Source organism: Callospermophilus lateralis, chromosome 13 (assembly GCF_048772815.1).
Source record: "Callospermophilus lateralis isolate mCalLat2 chromosome 13, mCalLat2.hap1, whole genome shotgun sequence".
Lineage (NCBI taxonomy): Eukaryota > Metazoa > Chordata > Mammalia > Rodentia > Sciuridae > Callospermophilus > Callospermophilus lateralis.
Window position 1 is genome coordinate 79,170,704 of NC_135317.1, and position 19,648 is coordinate 79,190,351.

Consider the following 19,648-nt stretch of genomic DNA (forward strand, 5'->3'; position numbering starts at 1 on the left):
GTTTGGTGTTTTCCAACTTTCCATCTAGCAAGGGAAAGGAACAGAAAAAAGAAATGAAATATAAAACAGAGAAAGGAAGGAAAGAAGAAGAAAGGAGCCTAGGGATTAGTGGGTAGGACATGGCAGAGATGGGGAGCTGTTTACTCTGTTAGACACTTTTGTTTAAAGTGAAACTAGAGTGTTAGGCTCTGATTGCCCTCTTTCCTGCTCCCAAACCGGTAAATATACCTCACCACTGGGTATTTTGGGGGAACTTTTAAACACTGACCCTTACTTAATTAGAATTTGAAGTGGTAGTTTAATGTAGTTAATTAACTTTAAAACTTCTCTCCTTTTAAAAATGGCAAAATTGAATTTTTCCTTCATAAATTCTACTTTTGGTTAGCGGGTAATTATTACCTAGCACCTTATTCTTCTAGAAGACTTTTTTTTTTTCTTTTAAGGTTGGGTCATAAGCTTTTTAAAAAATACTTGTTTTAATTGTATATAAACACAGTGCTGAGGATAGAACCCAGTGCCGCACAGGGCCTAGGCAAGCACTCTACCACTGAGCCACAACCTCACCCCTGAAAGACTTATTTTTAAACTACCAAAAGGTAGCAATGTAAATATAAGACAATTGAGAAAAAATATTCAGAAACTTGGGAGATCACATTTTGGAACTGAGGTTGCATGAAGTATTATGAAATACCTTTTATAGAAAATGAAGGGTTTTTTTTATTTTAAATATCCTTTTTAGAAGTTGTACAACTGGAAGCAGGCTGGAAAGACTACATACATGTCTTAGATCCATTTCATTCTTACAGTTTCACTAAATCAAGTAATAGCTCATTCTGCTTTGTTCTACCCTCTTTTTCATTGATGCAGGTGGACCTGTATGTCTGCCTCTTGTGTGGCAGTGGAAATGATGAGGACCGGCTTCTCTTATGTGATGGCTGTGATGACAGTTATCATACCTTTTGCTTGATTCCACCACTCCATGATGTTCCCAAGGGAGACTGGAGGTGTCCTAAGTGTTTGGCTCAGGTAAAAATTAAAGACAGTGGTAACATTAGAAAATGTCTTCTGGAGTACTTTTTCTTTGCCTGGTGGTTTAGATTTGGCAATGGATAATAGTGAAGTCCAGGAAGAAAATTGGATTGACCCTGAATAGGATAGAAGTCTTAGAAGTAAATTCCACAGTGTGGCTGAGAAGGGGGGAAAAAGTAAAAAAATGTAAGATATAATTACATTGCTTTAAAAAAAAAATCTCATTGTAAAAAGCACTGCATATTCTTAGCAAGAATTCTTGAAACACTGAACAACTGAAAATAGAGATATAGTTCACAGTGCATAGATAACCATCATATCAGTGTATATTCATCCAGACTCTTTTCTATTTTAAACAAATGAAATTACATAAGCAATTTTAGTGATCTACTTTTTAAAGTATTTTTGTGTAGTTACTGATACTTGCCATCACTTTTTATGAGGATTATTTTATACTATTTATAATGAAGAAGTCACTTGAAAACTATGTTTGCATTAGGATTAGATTATATAATAAGGTGGATAATAGGGATGAACTTGGCTGGGGTTGTGGCTCAGTGGTAGCACTGGGTTTGATCCTCAGCACTACATACAAATAAATAAAATAAAGGTCTATCAACAACTAAAAAATATTTTGAAAAAAATAGGGTTGAACTTGCAAGATGGTCTGGAATATTCAAATTCATTAATTTTCTATAATCTAGGGCCACCTGTAACTGCTTGCTAACTTCTCAATGTTTAGTTTTATTTTTTTAGTACTGGGGATTGAACCTAGGGCTGCTTTACCAATTAACTACATTGCTGATCCTTTCTATTTTTTATTTTGAGACAGGATTTTACTAAGATGCTTAGGGCCTTGCTAAGTTGGTGAGGCTGCCCTTGAACTTGAGATTCTCCTATCTCAGTCTCCCAAGTTGCTGGGGTTATAGGCATACACCACTGTGCCTGGCTCAGTGTTTGTTTTTGATGGCATAGTTAGGATATAATTAACTAATGCTGTTCAGAGAGTCATTCTACTTCCATCAAGTGTTTTATCTCTATTTTGATGATATGTGTTGATTTTTTTCTTAGTTTTAACTCTCTGAAGGACATTATTCCTCTCATTATTGAAAACATTTTTTTTGGTTCTGAAAGAAGCAAGGTTTTAGGCTGCCTCTTTTTGTGTGTGTATGTGGGTTTGGGGACAAAGAGTTAATAGTTGGTGATTGAACTCAGGTAACTGTACCACTGAGCTATATTCCTAGTCACTGCTTTATATCCCCCCATTTAAATTTATTATTTTGAGATAGGATCTCACTTATTTGCCCAGGCTGGCCTGGTAGTTGTTATCCTTCTGTTTCAGCTTCCCTATGCCCAGCCTAGGATGCTTCTTTATAGAGATTTAAATTATTCAAAGATGTGATTATTTAAGTAAATATTTTATTTGCTTGCTAGAACACCCTTCAAATTTCAGGCAGATTGATTTTTTTTTTTTTAAACAGAGACATTGCATAGAAGAAAATCTGTCCTTTTGATGATTGACCAGATAGACTTGTAGACTTGACATTTTTCAGGTGCCACCTAGAACACAAACTTTCTTTTTTATTTGCAGGAATGTAGTAAACCACAAGAAGCATTTGGCTTTGAACAAGCAGCCAGGGACTACACCCTTCGTACTTTTGGGGAAATGGCAGATGCATTCAAATCTGATTACTTCAACATGCCAGTCCATGTATGTACACATTTACTGCTTTGATAGAGGATTTTAATAACTTTGGAGACAGAAATGACACTTTTAATTTTTAATGATATTAAAATTCCACAATAAAATGCATTCTGATTCATCTAAGAATTTCACTAGAGATACCTTTTTTACAGAGATTATACAGTAGCAGTAGTAAAAATAGCAATAAAGAAAATCACCTACAGTCCCTTTAGCCCAACGCATGTAATTTAAAGAATACAGCAAAAATTTATTGACAACTTACTATGTGCCAAGCTGTGTGCTTTGCCTTGGGAATGCATTTGTTGTATATTAGCTAGTTGCATGTAAGTTAGTATTATGAACTTCATAGGATTCTGGTTTTAATTTTCCCTGGTTCACTTAGCACTATAAGCATGCTTCATTCAGCATTTAATAGTCTATCAAATGAATATGACAAAACTAAATGGTTTCTTTTAGTAATTCTGGGTATTTAAAGCTGGGGTCTTCCTCAGTTCTAAGTAAATGCTATAGCAAAACACTTCATCCATGTTGATCTCTGTAATTGAATTATGTTCTTTGAATGATTGTTGAGATCTAATGTTCTCATAAATAAGAATATTTATTCCTTACCCTACCCCCACAGGTCCATCAATTTATGGCACTCCAGCTTTACTTGTGTGTGTGTGTGTGTGTGTGTGTGTGTGTGTGTGTGTGTTTGTGTGTGTGGTGCTGGGATTTGAACCCAGAACCTTGTACATGCAAGGCAAGCACTCTACCAACTGAGCTATATTCCCAGTCCCAACATCCAGCAGTATATATTAATGAGCCTGTTTTTCTTTATTATCACCAACATTAGCTAAAATGTTTGTTTATTTAATTGGCTTATGTTTATTCTCCATTTGAATTTTTAGGTCTTTTGTTTCCTTGTATATTATAGTATTTGCCAGTTTTTGCTCAGCCAATTCTAGTGACTTGCAACCTATCTATGGTTGGCTTTTTATTTTAATTAAAAATGAAAGATGTTTAAGTTACTTACTTGCCTGTGTACTCAAATCAGATATCAACAGATCTTTGACAGTCTGGTGCCTTTTTATAGGGCATTCTGCCCAAATTAATTGTTCTTTTTGTTCATACTCTGCACCCTTCTCTTTTTTTTTAATCATCATTGCCTACTTTACTCTTCTTTTCATATAAAGTGAAAAGAAAAAATGGATGGACTCAAAAGACAATGTGTTCAAAAGCCTCTTGAAGTATAAAGCATCATTCTAAACACAGATGACCATTATTTTTATACTGTCCTCAACCAAGTTGTGTACTACATTTCTGAAAAGACAAACATTCCCAATTTTTGAATATCAGCATTTTACATTCTTTAGCTACTTTTTATAATCATAGCCAGGTTCATGATAGAGGAACATGAATTCTTAATCTTTTTATATATATAAAATTTAGTTTTCAGCGAACACAACACCTTTCTTTGTATGTGGTGCTGACGATCGAACCCAGGCCGCACGCATGCCAGGCGAGCGCGCTACCGCTTGAGCCACATCCCCAGCCCCTGAATTCTTAATTTTTATGTTGCCGTTTCTTTTCTTTTTTTTGGTAACCAGGATGGAACACAGCATGTATTACCACTGAGCTTCATCCTTGGCCCCTTTGTATTTTATATTTTAAGACAGGGTCTCACAAAGGTGCTCAGGTTGGCCTGGAACTTACAATCTTTGCTTTAGACTCTGAGTCTCTGGGATTATAAGCATTGCACCATTGTACCCAACTCTTAATGCTCCTTAATTATAAAATTCCTTTTAGAAAATAAAGATGTTTCCTGAATTGCCTGGGATCAATTATGGAATGATATGGAGAGAATCTTCCCTTAGAAGTCTGGTCCATGATTCCTGTCATTAATTCACCTAGTTACATCAGTCATAGGCAGTTTGTAAATAAGTAAGAAAACTCACCTTTTCCTCTTATTATATTTTTAGATGGTTCCCACAGAACTGGTTGAGAAAGAATTCTGGCGATTGGTAAGCACTATCGAAGAGGATGTCACAGTGGAATATGGAGCTGATATTGCTTCAAAGGAATTTGGAAGTGGTTTTCCTGTTCGAGATGGAAAAATCAAACTTTCACCTGAGGAAGAGGTAGGCCCAAGTAGTAAGGAACTTTTAGTTTGAGGGAGACTTGTGCAGTTAAAGCTATGATTCAGCATATCCTTGATCTAAAGAGCCTGCTACTGGATTAATAGCATCCTTATTATTATTATTATTATTTTTTAATGGAGATCATTTTTTTTAAACCTTTACTTCACTTATTTTTATGTGGTGCTGAGGATCGAACCCAGGGTCTTGCACATTCGAGGCAAGGGCTCTACTGCTGAGCCACAACCCCAGCCAGCACCCCCCAACCCCAGCATCCTTATTATAAAAAATGAAAGTCCATGTATGTGGCTTGAAAGTTTAAGTACTTATTGAAATTCTGTTTGGTCCTTGAAGTAATTTATTATTACTTTCAGCAGATCCTTAATTACCAGATTTTTAGTGATTTCAAGAAAAGTTGGAAGACAATAGAACAATTCTATTCCTAATTGTACCACTACGTTTTATATCATGGTGATAAGGGAAAATAACTTTGCCTTCAGATTGTATAATTGTATAATTGTATAATTTAATTTCTCCTTCTGAAGAAAATCTAAGAGTTTTATTTATTTATCTTAAAATAATGTCTATGAGTCTATTTTCTACACCATCAGGTTTCTTAAAACAATTATTTCTATCCTGTTAGGAAGTAAAAAAAATAAATATATAAATATATTCTAACACACACAGGAAATGGGTAATCCTATATCTATAGCTTGATGAATTTTCACAAACTAAGCACACCCATGTAACCAGCAGTCGAATAAGAATTAAGAATCCCCCCCCCCCAAACTCCCCCTTTGCCCTCTCTCCTTCATTACTTTACCTCTTTCAGGATAACCACTATTCTGACTTCCAATACCGTAGATTACTTTGCCTACTTTTGAACTTTAGTATCTCTGTATCCAGGGTCTTGTTAGATTGCCCAGACTGGCTTTGAAATTGCAGTCTTCCTGCAGCAGCCTCTTAAGTCACTGGGATTACAGCCTTTTCCATCAATCCTGGAACAAGTCCATTTATATAAAGCTTTAAACGAGGCAGAACTAATCTACGGGCATCCTAAAATTGAGCATGTTGACCCCTCTACTTCCCGCTCCCTTTTATTTGGAAGGAAATTATTTTCCAGACAGCCTTTGGAAACAGAATTCTAAAGTATTAACATGGTACAGCTAAAACTTTATCCTCATTTTTCTTATTTTTAGGAATATCTTGATAGTGGCTGGAATTTGAACAATATGCCAGTGATGGAGCAGTCTGTCCTTGCCCATATTACTGCTGATATATGTGGCATGAAACTCCCTTGGTTGTATGTGGGAATGTGCTTTTCTTCATTCTGTTGGCATATTGAAGACCATTGGAGCTATTCCATCAACTACCTGCACTGGTGAGAAATCCCACATAGAAATTATAAGCAGTATGTAAACCGGGTAGAAAAACTTTCTGTTCCTCTCAAATATGTCTCAGCTATGTTTGAAGACTGATGAGCTAGTTTTTTTCACTGCTATTATAATAGGCTTCCTATTAAGGCAGTAGTAGTTTATAAAGCTTCCTAGAAAGTACATGGATCCTCTGAATTGTACACTGTAGCCTGAGAAGTGTAGCCTGTTTCTGTGGAGTGAGTTTTTACTCATAGAATGGTAAAAAAGCTTTGGACTATACTTTCCTATAGAAAATTGCATTCAATGGCAATTTGGGAATAGAGGCAGGCTATAGGTACATAGTATCTTCCAGGTCCTTGGGATGCCAGCTTCCTTTTTGTTGGGTGGAATTCTGTCACCACAACACTTTGAGGGAACCTCATCCTTGTGTCTGTGAATTTTGTGGATGCAGATACTTGGACCTCTATTCTCAAAGCCATTTCTTCACATCTGTTTTTCCCCCTTTATTCATCTTGCTTCTAAATATAAAAATATTTGAAGATTCATAATTCACTTAAATCCTTATATAAGGAATTCAAGAATGTACCACAAGAAAGAAGAGATGGCATATATATGTATGGCATCAGTTCTTCTTCCCTGGGCAGTTACTCCCAGCTGTAAAGTGAAGATGATATTTATCATACCTCACAGGGATGTTACAGATTAATTGGTTGACAATTTAAAATGCTTTGAAGAATAAGAGCTCTTTAGAAGTGCTAATTGCCTTATCATTTTTGATGTAACCTCATCTGTCAGAATGGGCAAGGGAAGAGGAAGATGGAGAGTTGCCATCTCTTGTCAGTTGCTTTAGGAAACCGTGGAACTTCATATCCTGTAGATCCCTTATGTTATTAAAAATTCTGAATATCTGCATTTTTTAAAGGGTTAGTTAAAAGTGGGAGCTGGGAAAGGAATGGATCTCAGCTAGAAAGTCTCATGCTTACACTTATACTTTAAGGTAGAAAATGCATTACATATGTTCATATCACATTTATAATGATACTTCCTCAGTTTGAACATTCCTTTGTAACTAAGTCTTACACAGCAAGGTCTGAAAAATATGAACAGATTAACATTTTGTTTTGTGTTGGTATTGCAGATTGATTTATTTTTATAATCTCTTTCCAGGGGTGAGCCAAAAACCTGGTATGGAGTCCCAGGGTATGCTGCTGAGCAGCTGGAAAATGTAATGAAGAAACTAGCTCCAGAGCTCTTTGTGTCCCAACCAGATCTCCTCCATCAGCTTGTGACCATCATGAACCCCAATACCCTGATGACTCATGAAGTGCCTGTATGTTCTGGTTAATCCTCCTATCACTCAGACTTACTAATTCACCACTTATTCCCTATTATTTACTTTTTAATGAAGTTGATTTGGTTACCTGTTTTCCATAGGATACTTCATAGCAGAAACAGGTGCTTGATGCAAGTTGGTGTTATATATATAGCATTAACCCAGTGGGGGTAGTCACTCAAATACCACAGAAACTGATTTGTTGCAGCTAATACCTGGATAACTGAATGGCCTTGCTTTGCAAAAAAAAAAAAAAAAAGTGTGATATTTTTCTTTTTTTCTTTCTCATTGTTCATTCAGTGGCTTTAGTATATTCATAGGTTGTGCAACTCTCACCACTAATATGTTCTAGACTGAATTTTTTTTATGACTTCAGTCTTACAATCAATAAAACAAAAACTTTTTTTTTTTTTAAATATTTTTTAGTTGTAGTTGGACACAATACCTTTATTTTATTATTTTTATGTGGTGCTGAGGATCAAACCCAAGGCCTTCCACGCTCTACTGCTGAGCCGCAACCCCAGCCCTAAAACAAAAACTTAAATGATCTGTCAGTATACATAGTTTACTATGAAAATGGCTAGATTTTGTTATAAATAGAGTGGTGTTAGAATTCTTTATATTCTGTCCCTATTTGAAAAAATAATTATATTGAATCTATATGATCTTCATTTTGAATGGTGAACCAAAGTATCATTCTTGATAGAAATTATTTATATTGTACCCCTATCCCCAAGTTTTATTTTAAGTGAAAATTTACTTCTAGGTCTTGAGCTTGTTCAGGGCTCCCAGTCTTGACTTGGAAGGTGCTGTGGATATTTTCTCTGAGATTGCTGTTACATAAAGTAACATTCATATGCTTGCTTTCTTTTGGAGAATACTCTGAAGATATTTTGGGAGTCTATATTGATTTTTTTTTTTTTTTTTTGGTTCTTGGGATTGAACCCAGGGCCTTGTGCACTTGTGTATGCAAGGCAAGCACTCCCAACTGAGCCATATCCCCAGCCTGGGAGTCTATATTGAGATGTATGGAATTGAAGAGTCCATCCTAATTAGCTAAATAAAATGTAAATGATAGACTAATACTGTTAAAATGAATTATTTTTATTTTTATTTTTTTAAATTGTAGATGAACACAATACCTTTGTTTTACTTATTTATTTATATGTGGTGCTGAGGATTGAATTCAATACCTTACATGTGCTAGGCAAATGCTCTGTGACATAGCTACAACCCCAGCCCTAACGTGAATTCTTGATCTTGCTGTGACCTAAATTTTATCTGTTTTGGCTTCACAGGTTAGTCAGTCAATGGGAATAGACTGAAAAGACATTTCATTGAGGTATCATAAGTTATGCATGGGCTATAACTGATAAAATAATGACCAATAAGTACCAAAATTCTTCCATACTTTCATTGTTAGTACTTTGCTCATTGGTCCCTGCCCCCGCCCAATGTGGATTGGTCTTGCCCCATTTGTCAAAAGTAGCTTGCTCAATGCGAGACTTGGCTCTAGTTCTTTAGTGTTTGAGCAAATCATGCAAGACTACATTCTGGACCTCAGAAGTAGATGAATAAGCTGGGTGCAGTGGCACACACCTATAATCCTAGTGATCCAGGAGGCTAAGGCTGGAGGATCACAAGTTCAAAGCCAGCCTCAGCAATTTAGTGAGGTCCCAAGCAGCTTAGTGAGACACCCTGTCTCAAAAATAAAAGGGTCTTGCCAATTTGCACTCCTGAGTTTAATGCCCTGTACCCCAAACAAACAAAATAGATGAATGAGCTCCTTGTGAGCTCCTTGTGCAGTAGGGATTCACAATTTAAGGGGAAAAGGGACAAAGTTTATGTAGAAAATGGAAAGGGTGGTGTGGTTTGTTAGTGTCAAGTAGACTATTGAGATTCAGAAAGGGCTTATAAATTAGATGCCATCTGAAGTAGGAGTTTGAACTTCTGCTTATCAGTGTTTGGCAAAGAGTAGGAGAGGAAGAAAGTAGTTCAGATAGAAAGCATTTTGCTCATGTGACATAGCTGTCTTTATGAGAATCCTAATAGAGTCATTACCATGCATATGTCTGGGCCCCATCACTAGAATTTCTGATTTTTTTTGGGTCTTGACCACAGTTGGAACAACCATAAATTCGAGATATAGAGGCTTAAAAAGCTGTGTGCTCTTATGTAAGTTCAGTGTAAAAGTTGTGTGCCTTGAATAATACAGGTGCTTTTGGTGTTTGGTTAATCCAAAGAGTGGAATGATAGAAAGTAAATTTGAGATCCAAATCAGGAAGAGCTCTGTATGAGATTCTTTAAAAGAAAAAAATAATAAAAAAAATTTTTTAATTGTAGTTGGACACAATGTCTTTATTTGTTTTTTATGTGGTGCTGAGGATCAAGCCCAGGGCCTCCCATGAGCTAGGCAAGCGCTCTACCACGAGCCACAACCCCAGCCCTATTATGATATTCTTGAAATAGAATCTTTAGCTGGTGGTAGGTTATCCTGTTTGGGGCTAATGAAATTACATTAGGATTTTTTTTTTTTTAAATGATATCAGGGATGCTTAACCACTGAGCCACATCCCCAACACTTTTATTTTTAAATTTTTTAATTTTTTAAAAAATTTTGAGACAGGGTCTTGCCAATTTGCTTGCCTTCCAGAGTATGCCCTTGAATTTGTGATCATCCTGCCTCAACCGTCTGAGATAATGGGATTACACCATCATACTCAGTAGGATATTCTTTATGGTAGCTGTATTTAGAAAAATGATCAAAAAATCGATCCTGGATGTGGTCAAAGTTTTGTATTGGAAGCCATATTTTTTGTTCAGAGTAACTAACTATGGTAGCCTGGGGTACTTGCTCCATCTTGTGTCAGAAATTAGGTGACATTCTATCTATAATTTTTTTTTTCTTTTTTTCCTCAGTTTTAACTGGCAGAAAGCTTCATGTTTTGGAGAATCACCTAATAGTTTATGTCCAAATTTTTATCTTTGGTGAGAGTGTAATTGAGAACCTCAAAAATCTCTAATTGTCTGTCTTTTTAGGTTTATCGAACGAATCAGTGTGCTGGAGAGTTTGTGATTACATTTCCAAGAGCTTACCACAGTGGTTTTAACCAAGGGTTTAATTTTGCTGAGGCTGTTAACTTTTGCACTGTTGACTGGGTATGTAATTACAAATTAGTGAGCTTTTTCTAACTGTGGAAATGGAATATAATGCTTTCAAACCTGCCCTGTATATTGTTACTATAACCCGTTGATGTTCAGCTGGACAGTCTGCAAATTGTTTTCCAGTCCATAAAGAGATAAGGCTCTTTGTACCACATTGTAAATCAAGCATATGTAATATAATCACAATTATTTAATTCCACTAACTTTTTCTTTCTTTTGTAGCAAGACTTTATTTTTTGTTGTTGTTGTAACTTTTTGTTTGTTTGTTTTTTGTTTTTGATTATTGTTCTTTTGAGATGGGGTTTCGCTATGTTGCCCAGGCTCACCCCAAGTTCCAGGGCTCAAGTGACCTTCTTTAGCCTCTTCAGTATCCTGACTTAATGATGAAAGGAGGCTATTGATTAATATTCTGCAACTCTGGTCTGGAACTTTGTCCATACTGGTTTAAATTATTCACAGTATTGCAATTTACTGACACATTTGGTTTCCTTTAGTTATAAAGTTGAATATTTAAAAAAAGTATATTTTAGTTGTTGATGGACCTTTTTTTTTTTAAAAAAAAAAAATATGTGGTGCTGAGATTCCATTGCCTTCATACATGCTAGTATGATATTTTATAGTGTGATATTTGGTGATATTTTTAATACCACTTTTCAACTAAGGTACGTACCCAATATGCCAGATCTTTGAGATGCAAAGATATATAAGGTCTGGGTCTAGTCTTGGTATCTTAGTCTGGTTTTAGAGTTGATAAATGTTTTAACCCAGAATGTGACATTTGATTAATTGATAGTACAAGTTAGAAGTTTTGGGAAATAGAAGATGAATGTATCTCCTGCTTTCTTTCGACACAGCTGCCATTAGGCCGACAGTGTGTGGAGCATTACCGCCTGCTTCACCGTTACTGTGTGTTTTCCCATGATGAGATGATATGTAAGATGGCATCTAAGGCTGATATACTAGATGTTGTAGTGGCTTCAACTGTTCAGAAAGACATGGCCATTATGATTGAAGATGAGAAAGCCTTAAGGGAGACTGTTCGTAAATTGGTAAGGTTTCTCCTCAACTAATTGCATATCATCCGGGTATAACTTTAATTAAAGTTCTTACACACTTTAAGAAGGCTTTTTTTAGTGTATCTAATTTTCTTGGCTTTAGTAGATGTATAGTAATATATGTATAGTAATATATCATTTTTGTTTTTATTTACTGCCTATCTTATTGTGGACTTATTTGCCACCTATTTCTCTATCTTTATATTCAAAAGTTTATACCCCTCCTTTAAAATATTTTTAATTGTAGATGGACATAATACCTTTTATTTTATTTGTTTTTAAGTGGTGCTGAGGATAAAACCCAGTGCCTCTCAGTGAGCCACAACCCCAGCCCATATTAGGCCCTTTTTATTTATTAAATTAGATTGTTCTAAGAGTACATTATATATTGTGTATACCAGTCCTTTATCAGATAAGTGTTCTGCTAATATTTTCTCCCAGTCTGGTTTATCTTTGGTTCTCCTAGCACTGTCTTTCACAGAATAGAAGGTATTCATTTTAATGAAGTCCATTTTATTTCTTCCTTTGTTGTTGCTTCTGCTAGGGATTGAATCCGGGGTTTTGTGCATTCGAGGTGTGCGCTCAGCCAACTGAGCTATATCCCCAGCCAGATTTCTTCCTTTTGTAGATCATGGGGTGGGGGGTGGGGGGTATGGGTCCTACTTTCCTATCTTTGCTGCATCCCCAGCACTAACCCCCCCCCCCCACACACACAGGGTTTTTTTTGTTGAGTTGCTGGGACTGGTCTTGAACTTTAGATTCTCCTGTCAGTCTCCTGAGTGGCTGGATTATAAACGTGTGCCACCACTCCTGACTAGAATCTTATAGTTTGAAGACTATATTTAGGCCTTTGATCCATTTCAAGTAATTTTTGTTGTGTGATAAGGTATTGGTCAAAGTTAATTTTTTTTTTTCATGTGGATGTCTAGTTCCAGCATCAGATTTTGAAAAAAGTATCTCTGTTCATTGTTACCTTGGCATATTGGTTGAAAATCACTTCATACATATGTACATCTGTCCTATTGCTAATGTCATATGCTCCTCATTATTGTAATTTTCTAAGAAGTTTTAAAATTTTGTATCTTACAAAACCACCCCTGTCTCCCCTACTGGGGGCTGGGGGTTCAACCCAGGGTGAACGCAAACATTTTAACACTGAGCCACATCACCAGCCCCTATGTATTTTGTATTCTGAGCCAAGGTCTCACTTGCAGTCCTCTTTATTCATCCTCCCAAGTTTCTGGGATTACAGGTGTGCACCACTTTGCCTAGTTTACAACTTTGTTCTTTATTTTAAAAATAGTTTTGTCTCTTTTATTTTCTTTGAATTAGCTGATTGATTTCTACCAGAATGACTCATTAGGATTTTGTTTGGAACTTTATTAAACCTATAAATAGTTTGGGGATAATTGATACTTTTAACAATACTGAGTCTTTTAGTTCATGAACATGGTATAGTTATGTTTTTCTCTTTTTTTGGCATTATTATAAGTGGCATTTAAAGTTTTTTATTTTCTAATTGCTAACATGTAAAAATACAACTGATTAATTGTATTCTGCAACCTCACTAAACTCACTTTTAATTTCTAGTAGATTTTTTTTTTTTGCGGGGGTGGGGTGGGGTACCAGGATTGAACTCAGGGGCACTCAGCCACTGAGCCCAGCCCTATTTTATATTAGAGACAGGGTCTCAACTGAATTGCTTAGCACATTGTGTTGCCTAGGCTGGCTTTGAACTCACGATTCTCCTGTGTCAGCCTTCCAAGCCACTAGGATTACAGGCATGCACCACTGCGCCTGGCCATTTCTAGTAGATTTTTTTTTTTTAGTACCTTTTTTGTTATCTTTTTATGTGGTGCTGAGGATCAAACTCAGTGCCTCACACGTGCGAAGCAAGCATTCTACCACTGAGTCACAACCCCAGCCCTCTAGTAGATTTAAAAATAAAAAACAAAAAACAACTGTACAAGTATAGGCTGTCAACAATCCTTTACATTTTTTTTTTTTTTTTTTAAAGAGAGAGAGAGAGAGAGAGAGAATTTTAATATCTAATTTTTAGTTTTCGGTGGACACAACTTCTTTGTTTGTATGTGGATTGAACCCGGGCCGCACACATGTCAGGCCAGGGCGCTACCGCTTGAGCCACATCCCCAGCCCCTCTAATAGATTTTTAATGGATATCTTTGGGGACAAGTCTTCAAGTAGAATTTAGTTAATTTTTTTAAAAAATGTGCCTTTTTTGGGTGTGTGCTGAAATGTTGACTCTCTGAGGTCCATTATGAATTAGTTGCAGGATATCTACCTTCCCCTGATACTTTATAGTTGGAGAAGCTATGCCCAGAGGATTTAAGTGACCTACTAAGCTCATACATTAGTAATTGTAGCTAATCTTATTTTAAACAAAAAATTTTAACTGTCTCCATTCATGACATTCTCAATTATAGATGTAAGACAAAAAAATTACATATTTATAATAAAAACCATTAATTAGCATTTTCCTTACTCTCCTTGTTTTTGTTGGTCAATATATTTGTTAGAAGTGAAATAGCCAAAAGGTTAAAATAAAACAGAAGGCTCAGGACTGGCATTTTCAAGTTGGATTTGGATCTAGAAGCAGATAATTAGAATAGGTGGTAGAGTTTAGGCTTTGAGTGGCAATAGATACATCCCACTAGGGCCCTCTAAAAATTGGATGGTGTAGAATATAGGTGAAATTCACTGCTTAAGGCTCTTTTCCCTTGAGAGTCTTACTTTGAAATTAGTCTCTTCTATTACACACATTTTATAACCTCATGAGATAATGATATCACTGCAGATAACTTTTTCTGTAAAAAAATAAGAGACCACTTAGTAAACAGTTACTACTTGGGTATCTTTCCCACTTGCTCTTTTATTTTTATTCTTTTTATAGATTATCCAGGAATATCATTATGAAGCTCTATGTAGCATTTTCTCATAAATAGAAAGCTCATCTATTTCTTTTATCCCCATCTTTGCTGAAGACGTGGACAAGGCCATTTTGGAGTAGGATAAGCAGCTACTCATTGTTAGTCATTCTGTTTTTATACTTAGATCAGAAAAGCCAAACATAAGACCTTACCTTATTCAAAAAGGTGGAGGTCCTTTGTTACTTTGTATTCCACACATTTTTGCCCTGCTTCTGTATTTTGGTAAGACTTTTTTTTTTTTTCGTTTAGTCTTGGGGGCAAGGAGATATTGTCCTTTAGAAGTCTCTAAAGTCTACTTCATTTTAGGGAATAATTGATTCGGAGAGAATGGATTTTGAGTTGTTGCCAGATGATGAGCGACAGTGTATAAAGTGCAAAACAACATGCTTCATGTCTGCCATCTCCTGCTCTTGTAAACCTGGCCTGCTTGTTTGCTTGCATCATGTAAAGGAATTGTGTTCCTGTCCTCCTTATAAATATAAACTGCGGTAAGTAAGATGAATGATTTCCCCCCTTTATGAATAGCATGGAATCTTTATTAAAAGCTCAGTGATCTTCTTGTTCTCGGGCTAAAATGGTAAGTATAAAACATTAAGTTTTCTCCAGAGCCATGTGTCTGAAAGCTGTCTGGTATTCTCTTTCCAGTTATCGATACACTCTGGATGATCTCTACCCTATGATGAATGCATTGAAGCTTCGAGCAGAATCTTACAATGAATGGGCCTTGAATGTGAACGAAGCTTTGGAGGCAAAAATCAATAAGAAGAAAAGTATGTGGCACAGAAAGTGGGGCTTGCTGAATAGCAAATTGGGGCTGATTGTGATGCAGACAACTTAAAGTTATCAACAAAACAGATTATTAGAAAGAGCTGAAGTCATCCTTGGTTACCACCTCTGTGCAGCCAGGTTTCTAGAGCATTGGCAACACATTTAAAACCCAAGAGTGAATAAAGCAGATGCCCTTACATCAAAGTAATGACTTAATATATGAATTGTGCTTGATAGTTTATTTAACAATATTGTTAGGAAACACATTAACCTTTTATACCTCTTTGTTTCAGAGATGAAAGCATTTTACATTTCACACAGAATCTTGGGAAAGCTTTTATTTATTTATTATTTTGTGGTATTGAAGCTAGAGGCACTTTAGCACTGAGCTATATCCCTATCTTTTTATTTTCTTCCTTTGAGATAGGGTCTTGCTAAGTAGTCCACATTGATCTTGAACTTAGTCCTCCTGCCTCAGCCTCATATACATACATGTGTGTATCATCTTGAGTAGATCTTAATATTTTCATATTGAAGACCACATCTAAACAGTTGTTTAAAATCTTTTTCTCCAGCCAGGCGTGGTGGTGCATGCCTGTAATTTCAGTGACTCGGGAGTCTGAGACAGGAGTATCACAAGTTTGAGGCCAGCCTAAGTGAGACTGTGTCTCAAATTCAAAAGGGCTAGAGGGCTGGGATTGTAACTTATTATTGGTAGAACCCTTGTCTCACATGTGTGAGGCACTGGGTTCAATCCCCAGTACCTCCTGCACTGCACCCCTGCCAGTCAGTTTCTTGCCCAGCTGCCACCCCCACCCCCCACTCAAATGAATAAGTTTATTTAAGTAATCAATTTCTTTTTACGTTTTGGTATTGGGGATTGATACCAATGGCATCGAAACACTGACCCACATCTTCAACCCCCTTTTTTATTTTCAGATAGTCTCACTAAGTTGCTTAGGGCCTCGCTAAATTGCTGAGGCTGGTCTTGAACTTACAGCCCTCCTGCCTCAGCTTTTCTCAAGTTGCTGGGATTGCAGGCTTATGCCACTATGCCCACTTCAAACGAACAATTTATTAATGACCATTGCAATAGTGTTCAAGTTATGTTTATAGATAAGAGTAGATAAAAGCAATCTCTCCCTCTCAGTTCTATGACAGTACTAATAAATATAATAATTATAAAAAGGTGACTTTTTTCTTTATTCCTAGGTCTTGTCAGCTTTAAGTCTTTAATTGAAGAATCGGAAATAAAGAAATTCCCAGATAATGATCTTTTGCGTCACCTTCGCTTAGTCACACAAGATGCAGAAAAGTGTGCCTCTGTTGCCCAGCAGTTGCTTAATGGCAAAAGGCAAACTAGGTATGTACTTCTGATCATTTTTGTCACCTAAACTTGGAAACCTGTTTTAACTGATTTTTCCTTCTGTCCCAGATTTCTTTGACATTGGAAACTGAGTGATGAATAAGGTTCTCATACAGCTTCCTTGGGCTTTTTTTTTTTTTTTCTTCAGATATCGATCTGGTGGAGGAAAATCCCAAAATCAGTTGACAGTGAATGAACTCCGACAATTTGTGACACAGTTGTATGCTCTTCCATGTGTCCTCAGTCAAACACCACTGCTAAAGGTAATTATAGAGGATGTGTGGGAGTACATTATTAATTCTGTGTTCTGTAAATAAACTTTAATCATTAAATTCTCTTTCCTAATTACTTTGTTCATTTATTTCAAATAAATTTTAATATACATTAAAATTGGGTGGGCATAAAGAACTTATTATGTCTGTAGAAGAGAGAGAAAATTCAAAATTTTCATTTTGAAAGTGACCACCAGCTAGTTCTTACAGTTGGTGTAAGGGTTTTTTTTTTTTTTTTTTTTTTTTTTTTTTAAACATAGTCTCTTGTTTTAGCAAGAAACTTGCTACAGTTGGCTTATGTTAGTTGCCTCATTTACTTATATTATTAGTAAAATCAAGGAGGGATGATGTCAGAAGATCACATTGAATGTGAATTAAAGATTCTAAGTCTGAAAGAAGCCAATTTCTGAAATTACTTGTTTATTTATTAGCAATTAAACTCAAGGGTGTTTAACCACTGAATCATATCCTAAGCCCTTATTTTATTTTATTTTTTTCCAGATAGGGTCTTGCTTAGTTGTTTAGGTCCTTGCTGAGTTGCTCAAGCTGGCCTTGAACTTGGGATCCTCCTGTCTTAGCCTCCCAATTTGCTGGGTTACAGGTGTACACCACCACGTCTGACTTTGAAATTACTACTTTGGTGGGACAGCTTGTAATTTGTTGCATTTGCACCAAATGCAATTTGTTTTTGTTTGCTTTTTTCCTTTTAGGATCTCTTGAACCGTGTAGAAGACTTCCAACAACACAGCCAGAAACTACTCTCTGAGGAAATGCCTAGTGCTGCTGAGCTACAGGACTTGCTAGATGTTAGCTTTGAATTTGATGTTGAACTTCCACAGCTTGCTGAGATGCGGATACGCCTGGAGCAGGCCCGTTGGCTAGAAGAAGTGCAGCAAGCTTATCTAGATCCCAGCTCCCTTACTTTAGATGATATGAGACGTCTCATAGACCTGGGAGTGGGGCTGGCCCCATATTCGGCAGTGGAGAAAGCTATGGCCCGGCTGCAAGAACTGCTTACAGTGTCAGAGCACTGGGATGACAAAGCCAAGAGTCTTCTCAAGGCCAGGTAAAAATAGTAAACCCATATCCCTATCTTGGGGAAGGTTGGATGATAGTTACATTTTAAAGCACAGAGAGCATATTTGTTGGCATTTTGCAAGTGTTCAGTTGCTAAAATGCATATAGAATACATGTGGAAATAGCTTAGATATTTTGGCCTACTTTGCAACTTAGGTGAAGAATATTATTATTATTATTATTATTTTATTTTACTCATGATGAAATTAATGATTTAAATGAACTACCTCTTTTAGGGATAAGATTTAATGAAATTTTTCTGGATCCCAATGAGACTGTCTTCAAGAGAAGAAAACATTTACAAATAGGTGGAAATGTTTAAACCAATAAGTGGGGTGTCAGGAAGTCTTAGGAGAAATAGCTGAGAGATAACATGTAGATAATGCAGCTTTTCTATAGAAACAGGACTGTACATTTGTGCTGTTGATTTAGTAATTCAGGATACTTTTATCTGTTTTTGAGGTTTAGATTTAGATTATACACAGGCTAACCATCTGAGGGAGAAGAGAGAATGAAGCTTCTTCCTACTCTTGCTTTTTCTGATAGATTTTTGTTGGTCCTCTTGACAACATAAAGCATTGAAATTATCTAGGTTATAGACGTTCTTTTTTTTTTTTTTCTAAAGAGAGAGTGAGGAGAGAGAGAGAGAGAGAGAGAGAGAGAATTTTAATATTTTATTTCTTAGTTTTTGGCAGACACAACATGTTTGTTTGTATGTGGTGCTGAGGATCGAACCCGGGCCGCACGCATGGCAGACAGGCGCGCTACCACTTGACCCACATTCCCAGCCCTATAGACATTCTTTTGTAATCCTAAAATAGAGGTCTTTGAACAGAGCAATTTTTGGTACTCTGCTTTGAATGTGTTAATATCCTGTAGAATTTCTCTTTGTCCTTAGTGAAACTCTCAATTTTGACAGTTTATCTAGTTTAACGTAGAAGAGATGTCTGTCAGTAAGTTGTTTACCTTCTGCAGATGGAAGTTTGAGTTTATACCATCATAAGATCGGGTCCAAGTAGAGCTTAAATGCTTTACTGATTCATTTGCTTTTTAATCCTATTTGTGATTATAGAGCAATTAAAGTTTAATTTTATATCTAATAACCAGTGCCATTTGCATTTGCAGATTTATTTGCCATACTTAATTTCTTATTTTTTAAAATGAGGGTTTGTTTTAGCTTTAAGAAAAATGAACCTTCATAGAAAATGCTGAGAAGTCTTTTTGTTTAATTTATGTAGACCACGGCATTCGTTGAACAGCCTTGCTACAGCTGTGAAGGAGATCGAGGAGATCCCCGCATATCTGCCCAATGGTGCAGCCCTGAAAGATTCAGTGCAAAAAGCCAGAGACTGGCTTCAGGATGTCGAGGCTCTGCAGGTTGGTTTAAAAACAAAAGAAAATGTCCCAGATTTGTAAGTGCATCTATGAAGAGCAATA

At 36.3% G+C, this 19,648-nt stretch overlaps 1 protein-coding gene across 2 annotated transcripts in view; it reads left to right on the top strand.

Moving 5' to 3' along the window:
• Window positions 1–19,648, top strand: part of Kdm5b (lysine demethylase 5B) — a 76,079-nt gene that overhangs the window by 41,001 nt on the left and 15,430 nt on the right. The window contains exons 8-20 of one of the 2 annotated variants that reach the window (XM_076872847.2): window positions 868–1,026; window positions 2,621–2,740; window positions 4,696–4,854; window positions 6,051–6,232; window positions 7,395–7,557; window positions 10,600–10,719; window positions 11,580–11,774; window positions 15,035–15,216; window positions 15,374–15,498; window positions 16,709–16,859; window positions 17,011–17,125; window positions 17,845–18,200; window positions 19,450–19,588. In XM_076872847.2, the coding sequence (XP_076728962.1) occupies window positions 868–1,026; window positions 2,621–2,740; window positions 4,696–4,854; window positions 6,051–6,232; window positions 7,395–7,557; window positions 10,600–10,719; window positions 11,580–11,774; window positions 15,035–15,216; window positions 15,374–15,498; window positions 16,709–16,859; window positions 17,011–17,125; window positions 17,845–18,200; window positions 19,450–19,588 (2,166 nt within the window). The remainder of the gene's footprint in view (window positions 1–867; window positions 1,027–2,620; window positions 2,741–4,695; window positions 4,855–6,050; window positions 6,233–7,394; window positions 7,558–10,599; window positions 10,720–11,579; window positions 11,775–15,034; window positions 15,217–15,373; window positions 15,499–16,708; window positions 16,860–17,010; window positions 17,126–17,844; window positions 18,201–19,449; window positions 19,589–19,648) is intronic. The other variant, XM_076872846.2, reaches the window with a different exon arrangement.